Source organism: Cryptomeria japonica, chromosome 10, assembly GCF_030272615.1.
Source record: "Cryptomeria japonica chromosome 10, Sugi_1.0, whole genome shotgun sequence".
NCBI classification, from domain to species: Eukaryota; Viridiplantae; Streptophyta; class Pinopsida; order Cupressales; family Cupressaceae; genus Cryptomeria; species Cryptomeria japonica.
The window spans coordinates 684,516,583-684,530,374 of NC_081414.1; the positions used below are offsets into that span (position 1 = coordinate 684,516,583).

At 36.8% G+C, this 13,792-nt stretch overlaps 1 protein-coding gene across 1 annotated transcript; it reads right to left on the reverse strand.

Moving 5' to 3' along the window:
• Positions 1–2,065: 2,065 nt before the first annotated feature.
• Positions 2,066–6,018, reverse strand: LOC131063406 (uncharacterized). The gene is made up of 5 exons (XM_057997214.2): positions 5,406–6,018; positions 4,977–5,303; positions 3,837–4,121; positions 2,752–3,591; positions 2,066–2,574 (listed from the first exon to the last, which is right to left on the reverse strand). Exons 1-5 carry the CDS (start codon positions 6,016–6,018, stop codon positions 2,066–2,068), a joined length of 2,574 nt encoding a protein of 857 aa, XP_057853197.2.
• Between the last annotated feature and the right edge of the window lie 7,774 nt (positions 6,019–13,792).

A 13,792-nucleotide genomic window follows, 5' to 3' on the forward strand; every position in this document is an offset into this window, starting at 1 on the left:
AATTTTGCTGAGGTATTCTCTTTTCATTTGCCCTTCCTGCCACTGGATTGTTTAGTTGTTAGAGATTGTAGGGTTTGTTGCCTTTCTCTACTTATTTCGGCTGCCAGCAATGGTGTAGATCTGGATGCAACTAGTTTGGCGGCACTGCGGGTTACCCTACCTCTAGATTTTGGGGTTTGAATAGAGGGTTTGCTAGGGCTACCTTTAGGTTTCTTTTTACTTGGCCGTAAAGGAGTTTCTTCTTCAGAAATGGTTTCCTCCTCATGAACCTCATCCTCATCTACTGAATTATCTTCCGAGGAACCTTCAGTGGACTGGTCCTCTTCCTTAGAAGGCTTAGTATCCTCATCACCCTGAGAGTGAACAAACGAGTCCCAGTCACCAGAAGGAGACAATAATTTTAGTTCCTAGATAACCAGAAGTTTAATTAAACCGTGATGAGAAAGACAATGGGGTTTCCCACTTCTCACTAATTTAGCCATTCATTGCAGGGCACAATAAAGAAAATATGGAATGTTAATCAACAACCCCTATCTTAAATGTAGCATTAATTTAAAATGTTGAGTGAATACATATAGGAATCTACCTTCATAGGTAATGTAGTGAATAATGTACCTGGCAACATCAGGCCAATGTTGTGGAAGGTACTTCAATTTGGTACCTTGACCAGCAACCATCTACATAGACTCGCTCCGCTGCAAGAACTTCTTGCGTGTTGGTTGTAATTCCATAGACTTCTTAGACTTCACTGGGAAATATTGTTCTCTTGTTAATGGCAAACCAGATACTTTAGCGATAGTTTCCATGGTAACTGTAACCTGTAAACCTTGGACTAGTGTAGATTGTTTATGAAAATTGAACACAAAATCTTTGGCCACAGACACTTCAAACCCTCTTAACCTCTTGAAATAAATGTCCCAGTGAGCCTTCCAAAACTCGGTATATGCCTCTGGATAGAACTTCAAACCTTGTAGAGAAGTGGGTTCATGGTGAGGATGGATATACTTCGACATGTTTGCAAATACCCTTTTGTAGCTCAATACCAAAAACTAGGACAAAAGTAGTATTGTGGGAAAGTATTAAAACATAGCTAATCAAGCAATACATATGATGGTAAACTAGCAATGATGACAAGGACAGTCCAGGAGTTCGGAGGGATGGAAAATAATGGTAGATTTAATAGAGACAAGACCTTCCCCCCCAAAGCGAATAGGTTGAGCCGTCCATGGGGCAACACACCAGTGGACAAAGAGAACACATAATATAAAATAAACAAGGAAAAAGAAATCAAGAAGAGAACGAGTTACCAATCACCACGAGGAAGTTTAAGAGGGATAGGAAGCAGGTACATTAGCACACCCAGTGATGAGGTCAACAGGGTACACACGATCCTAAAAAGAGCCGTTAATAAAGAACCATGATGAGGAAGCAGTTGTACCACACGCGCAAGAAGGACATGGCGAGGAGTCTCATGAAAGAAAGAGCCAACGTATGAAAGGATAGCGAGGTAGAGCCACGTCAGCAGAAAGGACTAGTAGTGAATCAACAAGCAAAGTCACCGACCTCTTGGAAAAATGGTGACAGGGAGGAGCAGGAGAGGGTTCCTGGCACAGGAAAGATAGGAAGGTGAAGAGGGGTGTTGACCCTTTATTATTGTTAGTTGTAGTTGTTGATTTTTGTAGCACCCATAGGTTTTCACTATTGAATCTTTTTTTTTTATTCAATTTTGAAGGAGGCCAAAGGGAACCATAGTGAGTTCCTTAGCCACATCAAGAAAGAAGGCTACCTTTGAAAGAGGTTTTTGATACAACTTCAAGTGGTGACCATTAACGAGGAGCTTGCGTCGTTTAGAATCCACAGTGTAGAGTTGAATAGCACCGTTATCATATACATGCTCAACTTCGTAAGGTCCCAGCCATCTTGTATGAAACTTGCCTTTGAAATCCTGAAATTGGGAGTCATACAAGAGCGCCCAATCCCCAGGTTGAAAGGATCATTGGCGAATATGTCAATCATGCCACAGAGCCCGCTGCTTCTGGATGACCTCTGTGTGAAAGAGTGCATCCTAATGGAGCTCATCTAAAGAGTGTAGCTGGGCAATGCAGTCCTTTTGGGCATCAGAGAGACTTAGGCCGAGTTGCAATGCAGTCTGCAAAGTCTTAATCTTGAACTTGATCAGAAGAACTGCCTTCTTACCATAAACAAGTTTGTAAGGGGTCAGACCAGTAGTGGTCTTCCATGTCGTGTGGTAGGCCCATATAGCTTCAAGAAGCTGCATAGCCCAATCATGCTTATGAAGAGCAACCATCTTGGTAAGAATGTTCTCTAGCTCTCTGTTGGTGACTTCAACTTGTCCATTAGCTTGGGGATGGTAAGGAGTGGGCTTCCAGTGACGGATCTCATATTCTTTGACTAGAGCAGCAATAAGTTCTGAAGTAAACTGGGGTCCTTGATCTGTAGTGATTTCTCGAGGAACACCAAAGCGAGTGAAAATCTCTAAATATAGAAAGTCAGCCACTTTAGTGTCTTGTGCATGTTTGAGTGCAATGACTTCAACCCATTTGGTGACATAATCTGTGCAAACAAGAATGTATTCTTTGTTTCAAGAAGGTGGATTGATAGGACCTACGAAATCAAGGCCCCACTTCTTGAAGGGTTCCAAAGATAGCTGAGGGTGTAACGACATTTCATCAGAGCGTGTAGGATGACCCATCTGCTGGCACTGATCACAATGATGAACATACCACTTACAATCCTTATGAATTGTAGGCCAATAATACCCAACAGTGAGAATCTTCTGAGAGGTTCTTTGAGTAGCAAAGTGTCTACCACATGGTTCAATATGACAAGCTCGAAGAATGTCAAAGACATCCTCCTCAGATACACATTTGTGCATGATGTTGTCAATGCCAGTGCAAAAGAGGAGACCATTAATCCAAGTATACTGTCCACTAAGGCCCACCAACTTTCGACGTTCACGAGGTGAGAAGTGAGGAGGAAACTTGCATGTGACCAAGTAGTTGGCAATATCAGCAAACCAGGGACTCTCTGCAGAGATAGCAAAGAGGTGTTCATCTGGAAAGGTGTCATCAACTAGAGTTGGTTCATTGTCTGGCAGCTGCAACCTGGATAGGAAATCTGCAACCACATTTTCTCGACCAGGCTTATCAAGTATAGTGACATCAAATTCTTGTAATAAAAGCCAACACCTAATGACTCTGCCAGTGACTACTGGCTTATTCATTAGAAAGCGAATTGCTGAGTGGTCTATGTGAACAAACACTTTATATCCAGTAATATAATGATGAAATTTATAAATAGCATAAACAACAGCTAAAAAATCCTTTTCAGTTACCATATAATTTACCTCTGCACCGGTGAAATTCTTGCTGACGTAGTAAATAGAATTAAAGAGATTGTCTTCTTTTTGTCCAAGCACTGCACCCATAGAAGAGTCAGAGGCATCGATATGGATGTGGAATGGCAATTCCCAATTTGGACCCCTAAGGTCTGGGGTGGTCACAAGCTTGGTTTTAATAGTTTCAAAAGCCTCCTGACACTCAAGCGTCCAAGAAAAGACAACATCTTTAGCTAAAAGAGAAAACAAAGGAGAGGCAATCTTGCTAAAATTTTGAATAAATCATCAGTAATACCCAACATGGCCAAGAAAGCTCCTAACATCTTTTGGATTGGATGGTGTAGGTAGGTCCTGAATTATCTGGACCTTTTAGGATCAACTTGAATGTCTTTGGAAGAAATGAAATGTCCTAACACAATGCCCTCAGTCATAAGGATGTGACACTTTTCATGACTTAAGGATAGATTAGTATCTATACATCTTTTAAGCACTTTCTCTAAGTTTTCTTTTGCCTCTTCATAAGTATTATCGTGAACTGTAAAGTCATCCATATAAACTTCTACACAATCATTCACAAGGTCAGCAAAAATACTTAGCATAGCCCGTTGAAAGGTAGCTGGGGCATTACATAATCCAAATGGCAACACATTGTAGGCAAATGTCCCCCAGGGACGAGTGAAGGTAGTCTTATCCTGGTCTTCAGGTGCTATTCGGATCTGATTATATCCACTAAATCCATCCAAGAATGAGAAGAATTGTTTCCCTACAAGAGTGTCCAAAACTTGATCAATAAATGGTAATGGAAAATGGTCCTTTTTAGTCGCTTTATTTAAAGCTCTGTAATCGACACAAATACGCCACTTACCATTTTTCTTTGGTACCACTACTAGAGGAGATACCCACCTACTATCCGAAATAGGATAGATGAAACCAACATTTTACAATTTTTGTAGCTCCTCCTTGACTATGTCCCGCAAAACAGGCTTAAGTCTTCGTTGTGGCTGTCTGACAGGACGACTCCCTTCTTCAATGTAAATGTGATGTGTGCAAGTGTCAGGATGGATACCACACATATCTTGGTACTCCCAAGCAAATGCATCTTTATTTCCCCTAAGCATGGTAATAAGGTCCTTAATCTGTTCTGGGCTTAACTATGGATTAATATTAAGGGTGGGACCTGGTAAAATCTCCATAGGTTGTGACTGTATAGGGGAATCTAGAGCTAACACTTGTGATGAATCATGACTTTCTAAAGATAGTAATGGACTATAAAAACACTGATGAGGCAACAACTGGTGTAATATGAAAAAGTGACGAATAGACTGAGAACCACCTACTAGAGGGAAATAGCCAAAAGGACAACTAGTAGTTATTTGCAAAGGAAGAACCAAGTTGTCTAAAATTTCATTTGACCCATACCTATTTTGAAGAAAATTAACAAGAAGGTTATCCTCTGTGGGTTCTTCAAAATCATATGCTTGTTCAATAGTTAGGACCGGTAAGGAATCTTCCATGTCACTATGAATCCAAGTAGGATCTTCCATTTCTAGCAGGGGTTGAGCAGGTGGATACAGTGTTATTTGCTTAGTTTGTTCTCCATTAGAGATAACCATATTACCTGACCAACAATTGATAAAAGCATTGGCAGTAGCTAGCCAAGGTCGTCCTAAGATTAAGGGATATCCCCCCAGCTTAACTTTTGGCTGCAAGATCATAAAGTCAGTTGGAAAATCCCATGAATCAATAGAAAGGACCACATCTTCAATAACCCCTTCAAGCTTGACTAGTGAACGATCAACCATCTGGAGAACTGCAGGTGTGGGCCTAAGTCCTTCAAGAGATAATTTTGTTTTGGTCTCGTTAGTCATTACATTAATTGCAGCACTCGAATCCACAAGTGCATTAGGAATAGTAATCTTACCAATGCTTACTGGGCTTCCGGGATCTGCATATTTGGGTATTGTCAAATTGCCAAGCATAAGATCTACCAATTGCCCAATAACTTGAATAGTTTTTGGATCTTCTTTCTTCTATAGCCTTCGTGTACATAACTCTTGAACTGTTTTATTATACACCAGAATATCCTTGATAACCTGCAACAAAGGAATCTTAATGTTAACATTGCGGAGTTCATTAATGAGATCGAATTCAGTTTGCGTAGGTTCCTTTTGTACATGTTTAGAAAGCAACTGGTCAGGAAATAGAGGTTCTTTTTCGGACTTCACTTCAGGTTCTTCATTTATTTCTATGATTGTGGGACCTTGAAGGGCCTTTCGCGACCTCAATTCTACTCCTTCCAGTTCTACTGTATTAACCGGATAAGTTGGATAACCTACCACCTCATTATTATACATGGGTTGGGATGGCTTATTATTAGGATTGGGATTTGGTTGAGTGGGTATTGATGTTGGCTTTGGTGGTTGTGGTGGGTTAGGTAACGGATTAGAGGAGGATGATGGAATAGGTGGAAGGAATTGTTGTGGTTGTTGATAAGGATTTATTAAAGGTGGAGGTGGAAATTGAGTTTGAGGTGGATAGGTTTGGGGGTATGGTTGTGGATATGATGTAGGTGGTGGTGCATGTGGCCTCCATGCCTGTTGCCACGGTTGTGTTCCGAACTGGTAATTTTGGGACCACTGAAGGTTGTTGCTAGCCCCCATACCATGTATTTGAATTGGGAAAGGTTTGACTTTGACTAGGAAAATACTCATTAGGGAAACTTGGTTGCATTGCTCTTGGTAGAAAAGGACATCGTGGGGCCATAAAATATACAGGTTCCTCAGCATATTCCATACTAGCTAGTCCTTCTAGAAGTGGTCTTAAGGTAGAATGCTTACTTGCCTCCTCTAGTGATGAAATATTCATTCTATTATATGGACAATCCTTAGGACCATGCTTTTTACAACATGTAGGACAATATACTGCTAAAGCCTTTTCTGCTTCTTCCTATTTCCTGTGGGTATACAAAGTGTCTATCTGTTTTCCCATATGATTTAATAAATCGGTTTTAAGATCCTCAAGTAGATTACCTATTTCGTGTTTCAAAATACCTAATACTCCTCCTGAAGTAGGCAACCTACTGGAGTGACTTTTTAGGGGACGTTGAGACCTAGAGTAATTCCTACAAATTTCAATAATATCATCAAAACTTAATTTTGAAATATTTCCTTTACTCATTAAATTTAAAGCATCCATAGTCTCATCCCTTATTCCTCTAAGAAATAACATTTTAGTAGTGTCTGGAGTGAGTCCTGGCTGTCTTGATCGTTGAAGACTAAATATGAAACGTTCCAAGTAATCTTCCATGGATTCATCCTCCTTTTGGTTCATGCAAAAGACTTCATCCCACATATCTTTGGTTTTGTAGTAATCTTGATATTTGTCCATAAACAACTGTTTCATCTCATCCCAAGTTCGGATGTTTCGTAGGCTCGTAAACCATCGCAATGCTGCATCCTTGAGTGTAGCTAGAAATAGTTTAAGCTTTTGAGCATCATGCTTGTAATCATAGTTGTTACACGGGACTTCAAATTCAAACAAAAATATATTAGGATCTTCAATAGATAAACCACGGAAAATAGGTAATGTAGAATGAGGAATGTTTTTCATGGGGGTGTCCTCATCCGGGTGTTCAATGGGGAACTCAAAAGCAATAGGTTCATTGTTTACTAATTCCCTTTCACTATTATTATCTTGGTTTTGACCTCTCAAGTGTCCACCCTAGTTTTCCCCATTATTATTAGCATCATCCATGATGTCTATTGCCCAAGGAGTATAAACAAATATAGTTGGCTTGTTATTTACCAAAGATGAACCTGCTCTTAAGTCGTAGGTCTCGTTGAACTATTTGGCAACCCTTTAATATGCTTCCTCTAAGGACTCTAGAGATTTCTCCACTGGAGCCTCTACAAGAGTAGACTCAATGGTGCATTTTTCTAGATCGGGTTCACTAGACGTGTCTTTCAATGGACCATCAACTTCTTTATTGTTTTTGACTTCCCCTTTCGGTTGTATTTCTTGTTGCAAGTTCTCTTTTTGTATTTGTTTCCCTTTGAAAGATGTTTGAGGACTCAAAGTTTTGGACTTACTTTTTTATTTTTCTGAAGTTGACTCTTGCTTCTTAACAAATCTACCTTTACTATCTCTAGCTCTATTCATGCACCTAGATGAATTACTACAATGCAAACCTAAGGTACTAGCTCAAGCAAGGTTGACAATTGTTCAAGCTTTCACTAACGCGCACTATTCCTATCTTAACTTACTACGGCTTCACACCTTTAATACCTCTCCCCGGTAGCGGTGCCAAAAATGTAGGGTAAAACTGTGGTCTGATTCTTTGGATTAACTTAGGACTAATTTGATGTAAGCACCCTCAGTTACACCTAAAAGTGTCAATCCGGGATTCGTAAACTGATGAGAGGTATAGCAGCTATTTGTTCAAGGGATGAAGATAGTATGTTAAGTGATTATGAATGCATTTCTAATTTACACACTTATTCCAAGAACAAATCTAAGGTTCATTCACTAACAAATTAAATCTCACACTTAAAATATTTAAACTTAAGTCACACACTTTCAATCAAGTCTCTTTACTTAAACACCTACCTTATAAACACCAACTTAGAACATTCAACTGTGTTTTGCTTATCAATCTATGAGTGAAAATAAGATGGTCCTGCTTCCTGTCACGGTAGTGACAGGAAGTGGAACAGTATGTAAGAATACCAAATTATGAAATCACAACTTATCGGATTAAACACATCTTGGTCACAACAAACACATATTTGTTTGAGCCTTGAAATTATGAATCACAGCTTATTTAGTCAGATCAAACATGAATATAGAGTTGAGACCTTTCCTTGTTCTATAATTTTTGGTTAGATTTGTGAATATAGAAATAGTATTACAGTTTGAACAAAGATATTCTACTATATTAAATGTTCTGCAAACTTGCAATTCCCTCAAACTGATACTAAGCTAACTATGAGCTAAATGGTTCATTTAATCACACTGCTATTATCATCAACAATGAATATATAAATCACACAATCAAAGTAGAAAACCACTCACTCCACACTTTACAGAAGTCACCTGATAACATGAGCGAGTGGGCCTTGCCTCCTCGGTGACCAGGGGAACACCACACACACAAGCCCTTATGCTACTTCAACCATACAATACATTGAATACTGAATTGATAGATTAAAAGGAGCAATATATTCATATGATGAACAAAATGTATCCATGTCTTCGGTTTACATCCATATTTATAATGTAAAGATTAAATCTCAGTTTGTTATAGCTTCCAGCCAATATCTTACCACAATACATTACATTACAAAATGGCCACAGATCGATACCCGTTTAGCAACAATTAAGATCTAAATAAAAATAGTATTTGTCTAACAAATGCCTTTCTTTGGCAACACCAAAATAACCACTAAACAACTATCCCAAAATTGGGTTATATCTGTTGTGTCCTTCCATCACCCTCATTCTTGACAGCTAGATTGACCGTTCATTCATTTCCTGTCATTGTAACAACAAAATAATCAGAATTGTCATGATTTTCAACAACTCAATGATTCCTAATTTCCTTTCCATATCTTATTAAATATTAAGGTTCCTTCATCAAATAGTGACAAGAACATGGACAAGAACAAGGGTAAAGGCATAAAATGTAAAGCAAATTAATGACACATCCTCTACTCATCAGTTTGGATCCAGATGTGAAAAAAATAAGAGTATTTATTTGAAGTTATCAACTGATTCACCCACCCTCTCAATTGCCCATATATTTAACAAAAAAAACAAAAAATAATAGAGAACCACTAAGAACTATCTAGGGACTAGAGATAGAACCAACATAAAAAACAACACCAAAACTAGCCAGTGATTAAAGACACAAGAGTGACCTACTAGGTAGAGAAATTTCCTTATTGCCAATCCTTACATAAACCAAGGACTTTATCAGAGAGATTTTTTTATTAGACTCCTCTGAAGAGTTTCAAGTACCAAATTTTAAAGAGTCTTTGACCATAGAAGTAGGGGGCTCCATTGAAGGAAAAGGAGACAAAATGTGTCTCTTACATTTGGTTTTCTTGTGGTTTATTTCTTCCTATGTAGATTTCAGAGAACCCAAACTTTTTGGAACCATCTCGTGGCTTTGATTATACATCTCATCAATTTTACCCTTATGGATCTCTTGGCTTTCCTTCAATTCCAAAACAATCATGTCTTCATTTTTCTATGACACCTTCTTTGAAAGCTCTTTTAACATCCCCTCTACTTTCTCCAAATTTTCTAACTTCTTGGCCATATTGCTTGTCATTTCCTAAATGCATTTATATTTTACTTTCATAACCCATTCATCTACTCTTACCCCATCATCTTCTATAGTCTTGACTGTGTTAATCTTCCTCATAGACACACAAAACTATGAAAGGAGGTATTTAATCACTAGTTCCTATCACTCCAGTACATTCTCCTCCAAGTTTAACATCCTAGACTCCAAATTAAGGGGCCTCTTCTTAGGGTTAGGAGTCTCCTAGTTATGGAGGAAGGGGGAAACCTCCTTAGAATATGTAGGGGACCGTTTATATTTTAAATCTAATAATTAGAATTTGAATCCTTAATCTTCTCCTCTTCACTTGACTCCAGCAACACCACTTTCTTAGGAGTTGGAGTAGAAGAGAGCTTTTTCTTAAGTTCTCTAATGGGGTTAATGTGGGTGGGGATGAGATTAGCTTTGGAAGAGGAATCAATAATAAGGTTGAATTTTTCCATAGGGGTCCCAAAAATATCAATGACCTAGCACTACAAAAGAGAAAATAGTTCAGATCTACGGCAAGGATAAGACAAGAGAAATACAAACATTAAGACCTAAGTAAAAAGGTCAAACTGAATAGGCTCACTACAAACCTAGAGTACCCAGTGTTGAAACTTGGGCTCTAATACCAAATGTAATGCCCTGCCAAGAACCCTAAAGGAAAATAACATAACTAGGCAACTAAAGGGTGAATTTTTTTTTTTTAAAGATTAAGTGCATTAATTATAACCATTGCACGTTTAATAACAAAACGGAAGTCTAACACATGATTTCCTAAGGGTTACCAATGAAGATTAATTCATAGATTATATTAACACCATGGTTAATCCAATTGTCCATTTAATTAGGTAAATTAAATGCTTAATATTAAAACTACACATAAATCTATATTCCATAGTGAAAGAGACAAAGTATTCCAATGCATTTATTTATACATAAACCATCTATACAAAAGATAAAAGCAACCGAATTAACATACATTCCACTGACATAATATTACAATATCCATAAATACATGGCTTCCAAAAATACCATGAAATCCAAAAGTTACAATACCAAGGTTACATTAAAGTTTGATACAATGACCATAAGGCCTCAACTAAACAATGATCATGAACATGAGCTGGTACAAGAACCACGAACCAAGAAACACCAGCGAATCCTTTCCTCGCCTGAAGATACAATCCAGAAGATCCAATGGGAAGTGGCACTACCACCCCACCATGCTAGGAGATAGTAGACGACCCTCAAGCAAGCAAAATAAGACAAGTACAAAAGAACTACATGGCTCTGCAAATATCCATGTTACTCAACTCATAAACACTAGTGACTCTAAGGAGAGAGTGTCATCTCATGGCTTATGGTGGTTACCCTGGTAGGCCTCCATAGGTCCCGACCCCCATCCTGGGTTATCCTGTAACCTCTCCTAAACCTCCAGCTCCATGTAAGCCTCATGCAAACCCTACCAATCCTTTCATGAAGACAAGGTGACAGGTTTTCCATTCCAGGCCTTCTCACCACATCTTGAGCCTATACAAGCACCCAACCATGTGCGAGGCACATTATCTTAATTAGTTTTTAAACTACCCACCCCCTAATCAATTATTAGGTTATCACTTCTTAATTGACTTTCGAGGGGTTATCCTGCCATCCACTTCGGGTGTGGCCCCCGCTCAAAAGCCACTCTCTCTCATAGGACACTAACGGGAAAGGTCTCTCTTTGATAACTCTATGGCGAAACTAACAACCATATCTAATCCTAACAAATCACAGGTGAAGGATACACAATCACTAACCCAGGATTGGCCATATGGAACAAAACACACAATTTCTCACATCAACAGGGTTATACAACAACACCTGACCAAGGGTTATAACAACATATGACATAACGACAACTCAACTAGAATTGCAACGAAATTAAGCTTGACTGCAAACACGATTTTCACAAGATCCTAATATAGGCAATCTTTTTTTATAAACAACCAAAAGCATAAAATACTTGCAATTAAAGATTTTCCAGAAAATAAGAAAATACAACTATATTAATACAAGGAAATAATTTTTGTCATTTGTCCAATAAGGTTAAATCAATCATGTAAAAATTAATCTCCTAATGTATTTCCAAGCATAAATATAGAATCTAAAATTATAAACTTTTCTGGAAATAACCAAACTCTGAATTATATATATATATATATACATCGTATATATATCATATACCGATAATCATATTACAAAATATATATATAAACACATGAATTAATTTTCACAGTATTAAAATAATACTTAAATGACATAATGCCCATAATTAAAAAAAAACTATAAATGAATATATATATATATATAGATAATAAATTAATTAAAAATCGAATCATAAAACACTGGCACGAAAACCAAATGTACTAAACTCTGCACAAAATTAAACACAAGGAAAAGCGAATATAATAACTCCCTGCTACTGCCGGTAGCACTACTACCGCACGGTAGTAGGTACTAATGTAGGTAGCACTACTACCTTATGGTAGCAGGCACTACAGCCGATAGTACTGCTACCATACGGTAGTTGTACTACCATCGGTAGTTGCTATCGACCTCCCAAAAAAAAAAAAGTTTTTTTAATATATATTTTTTTTTTATAATTTTTTTTGATAATGTTTTTTTTTAAATTTACAATAGCATAAAAATATAATAAATTTCATTTTCCAATAAAATTTATTTCTCACAAATTTATTTAATACAATTTTCCCCATAAATAATTAAATAAAAAAATTTCCCCATAACTTTAATAACCCAATAAATTTAATTGAAATTAAACTTATTACCATAGTAATTAAATAATTACACAGAGATATACAAATATTAAAAAGGACTGCCATAGCCAAATACTGAAACAAAATCAAACAAGATGGAATATTTTCTCTGGTAAATCCCATTTCTCCCAAATCTTGCAATTTTCATGCACAATAAAAATCTTCGCAAAATTTGCCATATTAACTTTTCCTAATTTTCTCAAAATTTTAATCTACAAACACCCAGGAAATAACTTCTTTCCATAAACCAGAAACTAATTTTAGGAATGGACTTTAGCCAAGAACAAGAAATAACCAAAAAGGATTTTGGATTTGACAAATATTTTAACACACACATCATTAAGAAAGAGGGAAGAAATAGAAATATTTTCTTTAAAAACAACCAGAAGAGGTCGCCCAACCTGATATAGCTTTCCTGGAAGAACTTTGTAGGAGAGATTAAATCCTTCAACAAGCTTCCAATAATTTTTCTTCACCAAAATCCCTGCCTCTTTCCCGTGACTTTCTAAACTAAAAAGATATATTCCCCTTTTAAACTAAAATTATAAGTTGCATATATTTTTCCCCAAAACCCTAATATTTAATTTTAGTAATTAAAAGCAATTTTATTTTTCTTTTCTAATTCCTAACAAAGGAATAAATTAACATGCAATAAGCAAAAACCATTTTTTTCTTTTCTTTTCTCATGCAAATTAATTAATTTCCTAAAAAAGGAATTAAAACAATACTTTAATTCTAATTTATTCTTTTATTCATTTATCTATTTATTTATTCTGTTATTCTTTTATTTATTTAAAATTCTAGGAAAAAGTAAATGAAATTAATCTAATTTATTTTTCACTAAAATTTAAATAAAATATATTTCTAATATCATGTAGCTTGCAACTTAATTTAATAAATTCTTTTAATTAATCAAATTTATAATCTCATGCATAAAACACATAATTCAAAAATACCAACTATGAGATAACTCCATAAATTTAATTAATTAATTAAATCCACTAAACACACAAACTGAACAAACCCCAAGCAAAGACTTAGAAAAAGTCAAACGACAATACACGAAGGCTGAACAAACTGATAGGACGACCAACTGACGACACTCACAAGAGTGTAATTGGTTAAAATAGGGTCAACTACTACCTCCTCCACTTCCATCGGACAAATATAAAGCACACTCAAACCTGTGAAGACAGGTGGAGACGATACCCCGTACCTACCCGATACTTGTACCTGCAATATCCTGCATCACCGAACCACACATGCATATATACAATAGAGAAAACACGACAT